This window comes from Crinia signifera, chromosome 3 (assembly GCF_055691185.1).
Source record: "Crinia signifera chromosome 3, ASM5569118v1, whole genome shotgun sequence".
NCBI lineage: Eukaryota > Metazoa > Chordata > Amphibia > Anura > Myobatrachidae > Crinia > Crinia signifera.
In genome coordinates, this window is record NC_139219.1 from 102,697,503 (window position 1) to 102,716,252 (window position 18,750).

Sequence of the window (18,750 nt, forward strand, 5' to 3'; positions counted from 1 at the left end):
ATTCCTCCTTCAAGCGCTCCCAATTGCAATACCCCCCTCCTTTTTCAAAGACCTGCAAAATATAGTGAGTAAATTCATCTGGATGAATCGCAGACCTAGGATCTCCCAAAGAGTCCTTGTCCAAAACCGCGACAGGGGTGGCCTACAACTCCCCCACTTCCTCAGCTATTACCACTCGGTCCACATTACCAGGATTGTGGAAATGTCCAGGCCTACACCATCCAAACAGTGGCCGGCTATTGAAGGTCACTCAGTGGGAGTGTCCCCAAAAGTCATCCCTTGGCTCCGGAAGATCCCTCCGGTAGGGCACCCCACTCTGTCCCCAACACTTTCCTGTTGGGGTAGATATAGAGGTTTGCGCTATTTTGACCCAGGTGTGACACTCCTTACCCCGCTAATTAACAACCCTGAATTCCCACCGGGATTTGAACTGCGGAATCTCTGTAGTCGCTTTTCAGTCGAGGTGACACACCTGGGTCAATTGGTAGATAGGTCTGGCCTTCGTTCCTTTGAGGACTTACATAAAGATATTGGTCTCCCAACAGGTCTTTTTTGGTTCTACCTCCAGATTAGACACTACGTCTCCTCCCTGCCTAAACGAAAACAAAGCTGGGAACCAACTCCCTTCGAGTCGCTAATACTCTCCAGAGAGGCCCCAAAACACTTGATTTCCAAATTTTACCAGGTATGCCTTAGTAACCTACCAGACCCAACACCTGCATACACAGTGGCCTGGCACAAGGAACTGGGTAGAGAACTGTCGGCAGATCAATGGAGTCAAATATTTCAATATGTTTTTGCATCCTCCTCTTCAATCCAAACTCTAGAAACCCAGTATAAGATATTATCCCGCTGGTACAGATGCCCCTCCTTATTACACAAAATTAATAATACTATTTCGGACCTCTGCTGGAGATACGACCAACATTCTGGCACCCCCCTTCACATATGGTGGACCTGCCCAGTCATCCAAGATTACTGGCACCAGATTCACACCATCTCTGAAAAGATTATTAATTCCTCTCTTCCATTTAGCCCTGAATTCTGGTTGCTGAACCTTATGGATATGCCCATCTCCCGATATAAGAAATCCCTAATTAGGCACCTAATGAATGCGGCTAGAGCGGTCATTCCCTGTCACTGGAGATCTAGCAGGGCCCCACCCATCACACACTGGTTTCGCAGAATAGACCTATATATGTCCATGGAGGACCTGTCGTCCTTTTTGAAGGGCTCGCCCCAGATTTTTACTGCAACTTGGTTGAGCTGGCTCACCTATAAAGAATCCTCTGATTACTCCCATTTAACTACTCAAGGACAGGTTGCCGAGATGAAGTGACCCCTGGATGCAACCCCCCCCCTCCCTCATCACCCTGCCTCCTCTACCCTCCCCCCTCCCTCCACTTCTCTCTTCTTTCCTTCACTTTCTTATCGTTACTCTACTTTCTTTCATAATCAGTACATCTTATTATGGGACTAATCACATTGTCAATAATTTGTTTGTTGAATATTTACACATTTTACTCTGAAAGACAAGCACTGCACTCAATTCTTGTAATTGTCTTTATTGTTTTCTTAAGTACATTGCATTGCATTTATTTCACTTCTAAGATGTATTGTGATCTTTAATAAAAAGTGATTGCACAAAAAAAAAAAATATGTCTCAGGGGGTGGGGGGAGAGTGGTCTGCAAATCCGGGATGTCACAATGAATTGCGCATGCCGGATAGACCACTGTCTCTCCAACCCGTGAGGGACATAATGTGTAATAATCTAATTGGATTTTAATCCAGACATGAAAAATCAAGAGCTTCATTTAATCCTTGGGGATTCAAAGTATCTAGTTTAAAAATCCAGGCCGATTCTGCCAAACATAGTTTTCTAAATCGATCACCCCCTCTTTTTGTATTCTGGATTTGTTCAATTCCAGTCACTGTTAGCCCACTAGGGTCACCTCCATGTTTTGTCAAAAAGTGCCGTGGAACACTATGATTATGTACTTTTTTGAGGATATTGTTCCTATGTTCTCTGAATCTGCTTTTTAGACTTCTGATTGTTCGTCCCACGTACTGGAGTTTACATGGACACTCCAGTACGTAGACACAGTAAGTTGTTTCACAATTAATAAATTGTTTTATTGGGAAAGTTTGTTTATTGTGGGTAGAAATTATAGTTTTCATTTTATTGAACGTATATTGACATGTTAAGCAGATTTTTTTATTACATTTAAAGTTACCATTTGGTTTGGGGGGGATCCAGGTAGATATTGTGTTATTAATTGAGGGTAGCAGGCTAGGAGCTAAGTGATCTTTTAAGTTTCTGTTCCTTCTAAAGGTGATCTTGGGCTTAGTTAATACATTCCTTAGGATCTTATCATGAGAAAGTAATTTAAAGTTTTCTAAAATAATTTTCTTTATTTGTTGAGATTTATTGTTAAATTTTGAGATAAATGCAATTTGATTAGATATTTGGTTATCTTCTAGGGTGTGTTCTTTAGATTCCAGAAGACTAGTTCTTTTTATTTTGTCTACCTGTACTAGGGCATCCTGTAGGATTTCCTTAGGATAGCCTCTTCTCTCAAAATTTTTTATCATTATTTCTGACTGTTTTTTGTATTCTGAATCAAGTGAACAATTTCGACGAATTCGCAATAATTGATTTTTTGGAATATTCTTTATCCAGGGTTTATAGTGTCCACTGGTATAATGTAGGTAGTTATTAGTTCCTACTGGTTTAATATAATTAGCAGAAATTAAAGAGCCATTGGAGGTGGAAAATGCGATATCCAGAAAGTTGACCGATGTGTAACTAAAAGTGTGAGTCAATTTTAAATTAAATGTGTTAAGGTTAAGAAAATTAACAAAAGCAAGTGCCAAATCGTGTCCCCCTTCCCAAATAATAAACAAATCGTCAATGAAACGGCCATAGAGGACCAGATTCTCTCTATATGGACCGCCCCATATAAGTTGTTCTTCTAGGCGGCCCATATAGAGGTTCGCGAAACTTGGCGCAAATCTGGTCCCCATGGCCGTTCCAAGACGCTGTAGGTAGTGGTGATCTTCAAAAATAAAATAATTGTGAGTGAGAATAAAAAGTATAGAGTCTAAAATAAATTTCTTCCGTGATGGTGAGATTTGTGTATCTAACTCTAAATAGTGACTAACTGCCCCCACACCCTTATCGTGCGGAATATTAGTGTACAGTGCCTGGACATCAAGGGTTAAGAATCCCCAACCCTTGTTCCAGGATAAATCTAAGGTTTTATTTAAAATATGTGTTGTGTCTTTAATATGTGAAGAAAGTGAAATAACAAATTTTTGGAGGTGAGAATCAACAAAATGTGACAAATTAGAAGTGAGTGAGCCCACACCCGAAATAATAGGTCTCCCTGGTGGTGAAGTGAGGTCTTTGTGAATTTTGGGTAAAAAATAAAATGTGGGGGTGATGGGGTGATAGGGAAACAGAAATTGTGATTCTTCTCTGGTTATCGCACCCTCCACCTACCTGTTGGAAGCCTATAAACAACTTAATGATGTTGATTATTATATTAAACTACCATCGAACCCTACCCCCCTTTTCCATACTCAATTTAGAGACCTGTTGGACCGCGCGGAGGTGGAGGGTGCGATAACCAGAGAAGAATCACAATTTCTGTTTCCCTATCACCCCATCACCCCCACATTTTATTTTTTACCCAAAATTCACAAAGACCTCACTTCACCACCAGGGAGACCTATTATTTCGGGTGTGGGCTCACTCACTTCTAATTTGTCACATTTTGTTGATTCTCACCTCCAAAAATTTGTTATTTCACTTTCTTCACATATTAAAGATACAACACATATTTTAAATAAAACCTTAGATTTATCCTGGAACAAGGGTTGGGGATTCTTAACCCTTGATGTCCAGGCACTGTACACTAATATTCCGCACGATAAGGGTGTGGGGGCAGTTAGTCACTATTTAGAGTTAGATACACAAATCTCACCATCACGGAAGAAATTTATTTTAGACTCTATACTTTTTATTCTCACTCACAATTATTTTATTTTTGAAGATCACCACTACCTACAGCGTCTTGGAACGGCCATGGGGACCAGATTTGCGCCAAGTTTCGCGAACCTCTATATGGGCCGCCTAGAAGAACAACTTATATGGGGCGGTCCATATAGAGAGAATCTGGTCCTCTATGGCCGTTTCATTGACGATTTGTTTATTATTTGGGAAGGGGGACACGATTTGGCACTTGCTTTTGTTAATTTTCTTAACCTTAACACATTTAATTTAAAATTTACTCACACTTTTAGTTACACATCGGTCAACTTTCTGGATATCGCATTTTCCACCTCCAATGGCTCTTTAATTTCTGCTAATTATATTAAACCAGTAGGAACTAATAACTACCTACATTATACCAGTGGACACTATAAACCCTGGATAAAGAATATTCCAAAAAATCAATTATTGCGAATTCGTCGAAATTGTTCACTTGATTCAGAATACAAAAAACAGTCAGAAATAATGATAAAAAATTTTGAGAGAAGAGGCTATCCTAAGGAAATCCTACAGGATGCCCTAGTACAGGTAGACAAAATAAAAAGAACTAGTCTTCTGGAATCTAAAGAACACACCCTAGAAGATAACCAAATATCTAATCAAATTGCATTTATCTCAAAATTTAACAATAAATCTCAACAAATAAAGAAAATTATTTTAGAAAACTTTAAATTACTTTCTCATGATAAGATCCTAAGGAGTGTACTAACTAAGCCTAAGATTACTTTCAGAAGGAATAGAAACCTTAAAGATCACTTAGCTCCTAGCCTGCTACCCTCAATTAATAACACAATATCTACCTGGATCCCCCCCAAACCAAATGGTAACTTTAAATGTAATAAAAAAATCTGCTTAACATGTCAATATACGTTCAATAAAATGAAAACTATAATTTCTACCCACAATAAACAAACTTTCCCAATAAAACAATTTATTAATTGTGAAACAACTTACTGTGTCTACGTACTGGAGTGTCCATGTAAACTCCAGTACGTGGGACGAACAATCAGAAGTCTAAAAAGCAGATTCAGAGAACATAGGAACAATATCCTCAAAAAAGTACATAATCATAGTGTTCCACGGCACTTTTTGACAAAACATGGAGGTGACCCTAGTGGGCTAACAGTGACTGGAATTGAACAAATCCAGAATACAAAAAGAGGGGGTGATCGATTTAGAAAACTATGTTTGGCAGAATCGGCCTGGATTTTTAAACTAGATACTTTGAATCCCCAAGGATTAAATGAAGCTCTTGATTTTTCATGTCTGGATTAAAATCCAATTAGATTATTACACATTATGTCCCTCACGGGTTGGAGAGACAGTGGTCTATCCGGCATGCGCAATTCATTGTGACATCCCGGATTTGCAGACCACTCTCCCCCCACCCCCTGAGAGATATTTATTCCTTTATATATATATTTACATTTATACCTCCTTTTTTTTATATATAAATATTTTTTTTCCTCTATATATATATATATATTTAGATATGTGGGATTTATCCATATATACATATTCTTTTTCTTTTTTTTCCCCTTTTTTTCTTTATTTTTTATTCTATATATATATTTAGTGAATTACTCACTGAATATAATTCTTTGGTACATCAGAAATGCGAGAAGCTACCTTTACACTCGGAACTGCCCTTATTGAATATCTAAAAATTATAAAAACAATTAAAATGAAAAAAATTTGGCTAAGTATAAAAAGGATTCTATATCAACTAGCTTTACAAATAGATGAAGCAAATACATCATCCATACTTGTATAAAGTACATGAATCTAAATGTCCTCTATTAGCTCTCTCTTAGGATATTACTAATTGTATAAATTTATATATAATTTTGTTTCCTATTCATAATTATATTACTATTACAATAATAAAAACTAGTGAATCTGTCTTATAGTGGACTCAACCATATTAGAAGGATTAAATAAACAAAGAATCCGATTTCTCTTCCCTCTATCTTTATTGATTATTTAATTATTTATTTATCTATTACTATTTTTATGTATTATTATTTTTTCTGTTATTATATATGTACATGAGATTTGTATGCATATATGCGTATGTGTATAGGTGACAATACACATATATATGTGTGTATATACATATGTACTCCATTTGATTTTGCATATGCTATATATATCTGATTTAGATTTATTTGCATGTATAACCTCTTATTATTTTTTGCTTAATATTACTACATTATATGTATATATTTTTATTGATAGGTTTATAATATATTTGTTTATGTATTTTTTAGGTGCTTACTTAAGCATGTTGAATATAACTCACCATGTCTGTTTATTATTAATATTTTCAGTCTAATATTGGCACCATACTGAGCGCAGATTAATTCGATATATTTGTTTACTCAATTTATATATATAAAAAAACTAAACATTCCCCATTTTGATTCTATTCCTTGCTATCTAGATATACAAGATTGTTTATGTGTATATATATATGTACAAGCCTTGATTGAAGCTCTTATTGGACACACTGTGCTATGTTAAATTTAAATTTAAATGTATAGAAAAAGTACTATTTGTCTGGCATTGTGAGACACACAGCGCAAGTAGACACAGGTTATTTGAATCATTTAATCAATCAATTAATGACTCAATTCATCACAGCCCTATAAATAAAGTCTGTTCAGTGAACACAGTTACTCGTCTTGATAAAGTTCCAGCTTGACTACGGAACGAAACGCGTTGACGTAATCCACTCAGTTGAGACGGTGATCCCACCTGCAAACTTCTATTCGCCTCCTGCCTCCCCGCGAAAACGTGGGACTCCTCCAACTACCGGCAACCAGCCGCTCCACGCTGCCCGGCTGAATACAAGCTTAACCGCGCATCCTGACAGGTGTACACTCACCATCCTGCTGAAGCGCGGCTCTCCCATCTCCCGAGCCGCCGGACATCAGCAGCTACACCTTGTCCCTCTCCCCACGCTACATCAAGGGGATCGAGACCTCCGCGGCATACCGCTATCAGCTACCTGACAGGTGTATATTCATCATCCCGCTGAAGCGCGGCTCTCCTTTGCCCCGAGCCGTCGGACATCAGCAGCTACACCCCGCCTCTCTCCCTACGTTACATCAAAAAGGATCGAGACCTCCGTGGTGTTCTGTCACAAGTGTATGCCTACAGCAGGAGTAGAGAACCTCATCTGCCGACAAGGTTGCCAGTTACTGCACACTCCATGCTGAGTGAATATTTTCTATCGGGCTAAACCTAATTTGGCACACTGTAAGGTGCACCTACACATCCCAGCTGAAGTGCAGCTCTCCTTCCACCTGAGCTGCCGGCCATCAGCTGCTGCACACCACCTTCCTCTCCCCATCCAGGGGATCGAGGTCTGCCATACGGGTGAGCATACTACCTAATTCGTGACTGTTTCTATTATAAATTATCAGCCAGCTATTAATGTGATACTATTTCACCCAAACTGGAACTTTGTTTCATTTGTTTCATTGCTCGATTTTCTTTAAACCTATTCTTCATCAAATGGCAGGAGAATAATGTCCACAAAATTCTATCAGTGAAAGAATTATTGCTGATAAATACATCAAAGTGATATAATTAATTGATTGGGATCCCATTCTCTTTTTTAAAAATTGTCTTGTAATATATGCTGTATATTTGTATGTATTAAATTTCTTTTATTTGAGATAAATATTTTTTTAAAAAGCAACAGTGTGTCCATAATTCATTCCTTTCCAGACAGCCAATGTGTCACAGATATTAAAATCATTTAAACAGCAGCGCAATTTACTCCAACCCCCCTCTTTAGCTTTCTCTTTTTGTGGGTCTGACGGGCCCACAGGAGTTACTGCAGCAGCTGTGGCAAACCTTGCTAATTATATATATTTACACATCTTTTTAAAGAAACAGATCTTAAACTGCAGAGCGCCAGGAATTGTGTCCCAGAGAGCCCTGTTTTTGGTGCTACTCTGTCACACAATAAACCCCCTTGCAGTTTCTGGAAGGTGGCCTCGGGTACCGTGTCAGACATTGTAGAGTTCAACAGGTCAGATTCATTAGGTGACATTGAATCCCGTTTCCCTTTACTCTGGGCCTTGGACTGGTTTGCACTGTCTCTCGCATACTTTTCCAGTTTGGCAGCAGCTGCTGCTGCTGCAGCTGCCTGCCCAGCCTTCCTCATCTTTACTATATGAATGCAAAGTGTTAAACAGGACTTGTTTCACGGCTCAGTTCATCAACCTATATATTGCCAAGCATACACCAGTCACCTTTAGAGTCGCCTGTCTATTGAGGGCTTTTCTTTGCTACAGTGGAGTAGGCATCCGGTACTTATATACACAGTCAATTTGAGTTAAGCTCTCCTGGGTCGGCCGTTTCCCACCTACTTTGATTCTGTCCCTGGCCGCCTTTCCATACACCACCACAGACCTCCAGAGCACAGTATAATATAGGTTGGGTACTCACTCAGTTCTGGCGTGCACAACCTCTTTAATAGGCTCCCTCGGCAGACTGCTACAGTGGCTGTATGTAATTTGCTCCCGCTGCTCCCAGCATATGCCCTCTGGGTCGGCTGCTTAGACCCTGGCCGGCTTCCAGGTGTGGCGGGGATTCTCCGTCCTTTCTCTTGGCCACTCCGTCCGCCTTGTGGTAAGCCGTCTCCCTATGCTGCGCCGCTCGCCTGGTCACCCTTCCGCGGGTAAGCACGTCCCGGCGCCGTCTCCTCCCGGCAGCTGACTGGTTACCTCGGGTCCCAGTTATGCGGCCACTCTGAACGCTCCGACCACAGGTGTCAAAGCTGTGCGGTGTCGTGTTGCGGTGCCCAGCACCACTCTCCCTTCGGCAGCTGGCGTGTGTACCACCTTCCTCACGGCCCGAACAGGGAGCCTCTCTATCACCTGCGTACGTGCGGGAACACCACATCAGCGCGACCCTGCTCTCCCAGCATTCACCTGGCTCCACACATCAGAGGGCTCATAGGCTCCCGCCCTACACGGAGACTTCCGTGATTACCGCCCCCATCCCCCGGGTTATTCAGACTTGATCACTGCTCTGCAAAATTGCGATCAGATAGCTTCCATCCTGCTAGAGTGAAATCCTGCCCTGTTCAAAGCTACGAATGGCTTGTGAAAGTCATACCAATCGGTGAAAAGCTGCAAATTCATTTGCAACTCGCTCGTAATGATTTTTCCAGTGTGTACAATGTGTGCCCAGAAACTACTCTCCCTATGTGACAGAAACAGGATGATCATCCCCAGAGCTGGCATGATAATAGAATTCAGAGATATTGGTTACATGAAACTTAACCAATATCTCTGAATTCTATTATCATGTAGTGTTCAAGATTGGTTACTAATACTATTCAGTGAGCTGGGGGAAAAATTTCTTGTTTTACTTACCTAGTATTAACCCCTCCCTCATGCACCTGAGTAATATTACTGAACTAATTGAGCATCTACCACTATCTGTATGTATGTTGAGCAGGGGCCAGCTGAGCTGATCACCAGAATGGGACTGGTTATACTGTATGCCTTATGGGACGAGTTATGTTTAATGCTAAGCTGGGACCAGCTAAACTAGTTACCAGGATGGGACCAGTTATGCTGAATGCTGGTTGGGATGAGCTAAGCAGGTTATTGGGCTGCGACTAGTTATGCTGGACCAAGCTGGAACTGGTGTATTAATTAAGTTACCTTAGTGGTAATGTTGGTAAATGGCTGGGTAACGGCATGGGACCAGTATTCCTGCGGACTAAGGCCCTCATTAAATATGGAGTGCATATGTAAAGCTGCTCACAGCAGCTTTACAAATGAGATCCATAGCAATGCAAAAGAAGTAGGAGGTGTACCTTCTTGCTGCGCTTGCAATCCCAGAACTCCAACTAGAATAGAAGTCCAGGATTAACATCATGACTATCAGTCATGCTGTTCATTTAGGATGTCAGTGCTTGTGCCTCTGTTTCCAGTAATGCCAGCTGCCCCATCCTCATCCCCAGTGGTGTAGCTAGGTGCCCGGAGCAAGGGCGTGTTTCGCGCCCCCCCCCCCCTAATTGTAGTAGGTGAGGCTCCTGCGCAGTGAAAAGTGGGCGCGGCCCAACATTATACCACACACCATAATGCCCATTGCACATTTTAGCGAACTTTGTAATATCAATTACACAGAAAGCCACATGCCGTAATGCCAATTACACATAAGGCCACACACGATGCCCATTGCATACTATATAACACACCGCAATGCCTATCACATACTATATAACAAACCGTAATGCCCATCACATACTATATAACACACCGTAATGCCCATCACATACTATATAACACACCGTAATGCCCATTACATACTATATAACACTCCGCAATGCCCATTACATACTATGGGTGACATTCTATGCTCTGCGCTAAATGCGCATGTTTAATTCGCACACTATATCGCCGCAAATCGCATTTTTCTAACTCGCACTTTTCAGTCCAAATTCGATTATTTAATGTGATGCGCATTTGAGGCTGAAAAGTGCGAAGAGTTGCGATTTGCGGCGAATTTTAGTCTTAAAAAAGTGCGATTTTTAGTATGAAAAAAGTGCGATTTTTAGTCCGAAAAATGCGCCATTTCTTCCGCTGGTCATGTGCGAGTTTTGGACCAACCGGAGTGCGATTTACAAACCTGTCTCCGCATGACTAAGAACCCCCAAACCTATTGGCCCACCTATGTCCCCTCCATTATGCATCACACCCCCTATATAAAGGGCCATTGGCGCCATTTCACTCTTTGATAGGAAGTAAGGAGCATGGAGAGGAGCAGTGGAAGCGTTTGTGCAGGAAGAGGAGTTGGTGGCAGAGGAACCAGTGGCAGAGGGAGCACTGGCAGAGGAACCAGTGGCAGAGGGAGCACTGGCAGAGGGAGCACTGGCAGAGGGAGCACTGGCAGAGGGAGCACTGGCAGAGGGAGCACTGGCAGCAGCCAGACAAGTGGGAGAGGCAGCAGTGTGGCAGGCAGCATGGCCACAGCAAGGCCAGCCTCAGCTCAGACCCTGGCCGTCCAGCCCCAGCAGGAGGAGGTGGAGGATCCGCTGGCATCCCCATCCTACAGCCAAGCCCTAGACCATACCCCACACCAGCTGCAGGAGGGCCACATGTCAGAGGTGGAGGAAGATGCTGGTGAGGAGGAGGAAGACACTGCCATGGAGGAGGAGGAGGGTGACATGGCTGGTGCAGAAAATGAGGAGGAGGAGGAGGAGGTGGTAGCTGGTCGCACCAAAAGTGGCCGCATGGTCAGGTTTTCCTATGAGGAAAATGTGGCACTTGTGAGGGCTATCATGCCAGTGTACGAGAGGCTGCTTGGCAAAAGCAACTACAAGACCACTGCCCAGCGCAAGCGCGCTATATGGAAGGACATCACCCAGGCGGTGAACGCTGTGAGTAATCACAAGCGCCTGGTGCGCAATGTGAAGAAGCGCTTCAACGATATCAAACGCCAGTTGAAGCATAAAATGGCCCTGGAGATGGAGGAGGCCACCAGGACTGGAGGAGGAAGCCCCACCACTGTCAGCTACAATGCATATGAGGTGAAGCTGAAGCGCATCATCCCCCCTGAGGTCCTGCCTGGGATGCATGTGGCGGATACCGACAGGGCCCAAACGCCACCGCGAGCTGGTAAGTGTGACCCCATGCAAACTGTAACATACATGCCAATGTATTATACCTGTAATGTGCACTTGTATTGTTATGCTTTGTAAAGTGCTGCTGTGGAACTACATAGCCCAGCAAGGTCATGCACAAGAAAATGGCTGCTCCTGCTTTGAAATTGCTGATAATGCTGGCCCTTGTAGTTCCACAACTAATCTGATTGATTAACAGTGTACCATTCTTTGCAGCAGACTAACATGTATGTGTACAAAAACCCTGTGGTGTAATGGAGGTTTAGCTGGCATGCCTACATACCACCGAATATCCTATAGTTGTCATGTGTACACTAGTTTACTACTAAGTCTGAAATGAAAGATTTGCCTGAAAACTAAACAAAGGGTGGTCCAGATATAATGCTGCCCTTTTCTATTGGGTATTGTCCATTATTGTGAATTCACTGCATGTTTTCTGAAAATGCATATCCATTGCAAGGTCCATAATGCCTGGCCATCTTTCCTTGTACAGATTGTCCGTCCCGAAGTGCTGCAGCATCTAAGAGAAGAAGGCCCGTTGCTGCAGAATCTGCGGAAGCAGGTAAATGACTAAACAACACACCATTACACATACAGTACACACACCCATGTCACATCAACAATATCTCACACTACATTCTGCTCCTGCTGCTACATTGCAACGGAAATGAGTGTAATCTGAGCTAGGCATGTGACATATTAATAATGTCATTGTTGCATGCAGTATCGGGGTACATGTGTAAGTGCATAACACCCCTAGGTATGGGCGTCAGCCATCTATAGGCCTATGTAAAACAGTATAGAGGACAGTGTGGCCTATATATGCATGAGTACTTACCTCTTCTCTGTATCCACAGGTGCTATACAACTAGGGTCAAACCAAACAGATTCTTCAATACTGGTGCTAGACGAAATGGACATCATTCTTGATCCGGTCGACACCTTTGCGGCAGAGGAAGAAATGCCGGGCTCGTCCCAGAGTGATCTTCCCCCAAGTGGGGTGCCTCCCAACCCACCCCCAACCACCCAGCAACCCCATACACCAGCTACTGCTTCCCAAGTAGCTAACTCCTTGGTGAATTTCAAGGACAAGCAGCTTGAATTCATGGCCTCCCAAAGCCTCCAAATGGGAAATATACAGGGGTACATGCGTGACACCTTCCTGCAGTTGCGCAAAATGGCCCGTAGTGTAAGGGTAGCTGTAGGCACTCAAGTGCGCATTGCCAACAGTCTTGACAGCCGTTTTGCAGAACTAACTTCTGCAATACGTGAGCAGAATAGCCATATTGGGAGCCTGGCACAAAGTCTTACAGCCCTAACCCACACATGCACAGCGCAGACCAATGCCCTCCTAGCTAGGCAGGCACAAATACAGCAGCAGCAGGAAGGCAATGTGGGAGGTGGCACTACCTCAACCCTCAGCAGTGTCTCCAGCACCCCAATAAGTGTCTCCCCCACTTCCCCACCCCGTCGTAGTGTGAGGACCCGTGGTGGGCTTAGTTCCGCCTCGAAAAGTGGTGTAGGGCTGCCTGATGCTGGGCGAAGGTAGCTGCTACATCAGTGTTTCTACATTAAAAAAGCCCAACTATCTGTCTACATGGCCCCACAGTTTGTATTTTGCACATGTTACATTGCAGAATGGTTTACTTCAAAACAAGTAAAATTTGCAAACCGCATTCCATTGTGTTTGTGTCTTTTTCTCTATATAAATTAATGTGTGATTTATAACATATTGTAATGGTATATGACTATGGGATTGCAGTAAAGTAGTGTGGTATAACTCCTTGGCTGGCAAAGGTTATGGATGTACATTTTCCAGCAGGCTCTGACACTCATGGTTTGGACTGTAATGGTTGTAGTGTGTCTGGCCATGCTGGAACATGTAGTTCCACAACACCAGTGAGCCATGTTTCACAGAAAACTTAATTGTTACATGTACCAAGAGTACTTAGAAGGTAGATATCAGCAAGGGATAGGTCAGCACCACCATGTGCATCCGTTGTGGACTGGTGTTGGGTTAAATGTGTGTGGAAACAGATGGTACTGGTCAATAATTTGATAATGAGTACACTTCCAACACTGGTACATTTTGGAGTACAGGCCACATGTGCTTACCAGAAAAGCTACGCCTGCTGATGTATGTCTGCAACAACTTTTTTATAGCAAGTAACAGTACAGTACAATTCTTAGACAAAGTGGCCTGTGATAGCACCAAGGCCCATGAGGTCACAGACTGAGTGGAGGCTGTGGACAAATAGTAGAGGGCACACATTAATTAGTGCTGGACAGACACTACATAGTTGGCACCCACAAAATGGTCCCAAGCATCTCTCACCTGCTCATATAACTCCGACAGGGTAATGGGGTTCAGCGTAACCATCCCCACAACCTGTTGGTCCGACAAGGTGCGATAAATAGACATCGCAAAAGTGCGATTTGCAAATGCGCATAGCATTAAATAAGCGGTTTGTATAGTTTTGCATTGGAAAACATCTGGATACGATAAAAGTGCGAATTAATCTCGCACTTTTGTTCCGCATACCTTTACGCACAAAATATGCGATTTCGGTCCCTTAACGCATCACGTTAAATTGGCGATTTCACTGAAAAATGCGATATCGCCATTTTGTGGTCTAAATAACGCCAAAAACAGAAAATCGCAGAGCATAGAATGTCACCCTATATAACACACCGTAATGCCCATCACATACTATATAACACACCGTAATGCCCATTACATACTATATAACACTCCGCAATGCCCATGACATACTATATAACACACCGTAATGCCCATTACATACTATATAACACTCCGCAATGCCCATGACATACTATATAACACTACGCAATGCCCATCACATACTATATAACACTCCGCAATGCCCATTTCATACTATATAACACACCGTAATGCCCATCACATACTATATAACACACCGTAATGCCCATTACATACTATATAACACTCCGCAATGCCCATGACATACTATATAACACACCGTAATGGCCATTACATACTATATAACACACCGCAATGAACATGACATACTATATAACACACCGTAATGCCCATCACATACTATATAACACACCGTAATGCCCATTACTTACTATATAACAAACCGTAATGACTATTACACATTTGACACATAAGTGTCACTTACCTACATGCTCGACGCCAGGGGCTTCATGCTCGATGCCAAGGGGGACTGAAATTGCTTGTTGCCAAGGGGGAAAGAACTGTGCAGCAGCCCGCTCCCGGCTCCCCGCCGCTATTTTCAATTCAATGCACCACCAGCTACCCTGCCTGCAGCTCCCCCGCCCGCTCCCAGTGTCGGCAACAGAAATCATGGGGCCCCTACACTGATATGTGTGGGGTAATATGGATTATTATTCCCTAGTGTGAAGTCTGTGTGTATTGATTCCAAAAAAACAGTCCTGCAGACTAGATGTCTGTTGAATGGTTAAATTAGTGTTGTATCAAGAGAGTGTTGGTCAAAGAGCTAAACTGTTACTTAGTTCACGAAGAATAAATGTGTAGTTGCTTACAGCTTAGTTTAAGTAGTGTTTGCAGTAATCGTGGTCCCTTATAATGTGGGGACCTCCATACAAATACTAATATCGGGTGGCACAATATAGGTGAGGAGAGTGCTAATACAGTACAAGCAAACACGTACAATTTTATTACTGCAAAAAGTTGCTTTCTGGAGTAATTGATGCTTCACTCTCCCAACTAGTAAAGCATTTACAACTTCATAAACGCTTGTGCATATTAACTACAGTAGTTGCTAAAAAGACTGCTAATATCTGGCTGAAATGTGGGATTACTGTAATGCCATAGTGGTAGGGTACTGGTAAAAATGAATTTTAAACATTGTTGAATTGCTCAAGAATATTATTAGGGTGATACACTGCCGCTCCCAGCAGTGTTTCCTTGAGCAAGATAGAGACGGCAGGGCAGTCGTCCCCCTCCCCTCTCCCCCCCGCCAGGCTTGCCCGCTCCCGGCTCCCAGCAGTGTTTCCCTGTTTCCCACCAGTTGATTGGCTGCTGGACCGCAAGCGCCTATTGGCTAGCGCGGTCCAGCGGGAGATGTGAATTTTAAATAACAGAACATCTCCCGGACACAGTGGGGAGCCGTGAGTGGGCAGGCACGGCGACAGGGAGGGGGAGGTGGACGGGGATGGGGACGATTGCCCTGCCCTGCAGTCTCTATCCCCGCACAGGGAAACACTGCTGGGAGCCTGGAGCGGGCAGGGGGAGCGGGCATGGGAGCGGGCGAGCTGGCGGTGCCGGCACGGCTCCGGCGCCCCTGATATCTTCCTGCGCCTGGAGCTTGTGCTCCACCGGCTCCGCCCTCGCTACGCCCCTGCTCATCCCTCCCCCCGAACTGCAATACCGGTTTGAGGCCCAATGCACAGTGGCTGCACAATAACATGCCTTTTCTCCAGGAGGCATGTAAATAGATGCTTTTTGCTGGCTTCTCTGATCCTTTGCTGCAGATGTGCGTAAACCATTGTATTTGTATTTCTTTACTGATTTCAATACAAATAATCCTTGAGCTTGACAATCCAAAATGTAATACAAATAATTGAGTCACAAATTGAAATAGTTTTGAAGTTCTGGGTCACTGTCTAATCCAGTCACACAAATTGAACAACTTCACTTTTTGAAATTGTTAGGAACTATGGGGGTTATTCTAGTTCATTCTTTCTGACAAAATCCTTCTTAGATGGACAAAACCATGTGCACTGCGGGTGGGGCAGATGTAACTTGTGCAGAGAGAATTAGATTTGGATGGGGTTTTACTTCAAAGTGAGATCTATATTGCAGTGTAAAATAAAGCAGTCAGTATTTTCCCTGCACAGAAACAAAATAACTCACCCAAATCTAATTCTATCTGCACATGTTACATCTTCCCCCCTGCAGTGCACATGGTTTTGTCCATCTAAGAAGGATTTTGTCAGAAAGAATGAACTAATAAACCCCTATGTTTCTGCACTATTTAAAACTGTGTGATAGATCATAATTCAACTGCATTTAGAAACATGCCCAATACATCAGATAAGGTACTTGTATAGTTTCACGGCACCAGCACGCGCATACTCTGTGTTTACTTTTACTTTGAAACTTGGCAGCTTGCCAGACTGCTTTACTGTACTAAGCTAGCGCGCGCTCACTCTGTGTTTACCCTGTTAGAAACTTTGCAGCTTGCTAGACTGCCTTAATGTACTAAGCTACGTTATCGCGAAATAGCGTCTAGTTTTTAGCATAGTCAGAAATAGCTTCTAGTTGGCTGTAGTCAGAAGTAGCGTCCCAGTCAGAAACAGCGTCTGTAGTCAGAAACAGCGTCTAGTTGGTATGCTTCCTACCGACTTTTTCATACCCTCACTATCCACGTCGGCGTGTTGTTGATTTCATATAGTGTGGTGAGCGAAGTGAGCCACCGAGCCTAAAGCGTGGTGAGGGGAAGCTGAATACATGTAAAGTGATCCGCCTCCCCTCGCGGGGCTCGCAGCGCTCGCCATGCTTCGGACTCGGTGGCTTGCTGTGCTCACCACACTATATAAAATCAACTCCACGCCGACGTGGATATTGGGGGTATGAAAAGGTCAGTAGGACGTATACCGAGGGGCACGCTGCGCTCACCACGCTTGGGGGTGGCGTTGATGGTGGAGGTGTTTCAGGAACAAATTCACACCTGCAAAATCATACACCTGAGACAGTAATGACGACGTGTTTTAACTGTTAGCTGGTTTTTAGTAAAAGATAACGAATAATAATGAGGAAAAAATGATTCAATAACAATATAATTAATTTAAAGAACAATAAAAGACACAAAAAAAGAAGAAAATCTAGAAAGAAGTCATTCTTAAGGAAGTGCAGTGCCATCATCACCACCACTTAAACAGGAAGCAGCTGCTGCATCATCACCACCACTTGAACAGGAAGCAGCTGCTGACGTGGATGCTGTCGGCTCTGTGTCGTCATCTTTGTCAATTTGGGGGAGCAGGGTCAGTGCATACAGTATGCGCTTAAAGGGGTCCTCTGCACCTACACTCTTCCTCCAGATAAACTCCTGGAGATACGAGTCTAGGTGAAGACGCGCGGTCCCCCTTTGGTGCTTATTGCGCCACTTGCAAGCACCCCACAACCGTTCTATGTTCTGGGTGTGGATCCCGGTGTCAGGATCCACAAAGTGGTACCTATGGTTGACCCTGGTGTGGTGGTACCCAGCCTGTTTCAACTGCTGCATGTTATACACCCTCCAGCTGTCACTGTAGATGGTGGTACCTGGTTCCACGTGGGCCTCAATGGCATCCATTAGAGTGCTGGTATCATGCCTCTCCACTGCAGTGATGAAGCAATGGCCTGTCTCCCTCGAGATGCCCCCAAAGACCCACTGCTGGGGGCCAACGTGGCTTCTTTTCTGGACGTAGAGGATCTCGTCCACCTCCATGATGGTGCCTGGCCCACCAATGCGCTGCTGAGTCTGCGATAGCAGATCCACTGTGGCCTCCCTCATCAAGTTGTTGTACATCACAGTTATCTTCTGCGATATGTTCAGGTGACGGTCACAGAACCTGATGCTGGTCAGCTCTTCAGCCCAGCAGTAGACGAAGCAGATCAGGGTGACCAAGGTGAGATGACACCCACTGGACAACTGTGCTGACCTGACGCTGATTTTTTTGCGGCAGCTGCGGATATGACAGCGCCACATCTGCTCCCTCACACTCAGCCTCATGGGGTGACCATTGGGGCAGGTCTGGGTGTGGCAGGAATTGGTGGCCCTGCAGGAATGCCACCGCCTCCTCCTCCATCTGGGGCAGAGAGAAAATAGTCAGGTTCGCCATCATATACGTCCATCTCTCACACAATCCTACTACTGACTGACTACGCTAACTGCATACCACTCTGACTGACTACTTTACAATACATCAAATCCTACAACTGACTAAGCGTACCCTACAGCTGACTGAGCATACCGCTGAATCTGACTAACTTAGACCCTGTTTACCGCTCAATCGTACTTACTTAGACGC

The 18,750-nt window shown here is 43.7% G+C and overlaps 2 protein-coding genes across 2 annotated transcripts in view; both read left to right on the forward strand.

Annotated features, from left to right (window-relative positions):
* Positions 1–18,750, forward strand: part of NOX3 (NADPH oxidase 3) — a 188,362-nt gene that overhangs the window by 81,589 nt on the left and 88,023 nt on the right. The gene's annotated exons all lie outside the window — the stretch shown is intronic.
* On the forward strand, positions 10,661–13,337 carry LOC146063696 (uncharacterized). The gene is made up of 2 exons (XM_083176313.1): positions 10,661–12,268; positions 12,564–13,337. The coding sequence occupies exon 1, from the start codon at positions 10,837–10,839 to the stop codon at positions 11,782–11,784; it is 948 nt and encodes a 315-aa protein (XP_083032439.1). The 5' UTR covers positions 10,661–10,836; the 3' UTR covers positions 11,785–12,268; positions 12,564–13,337.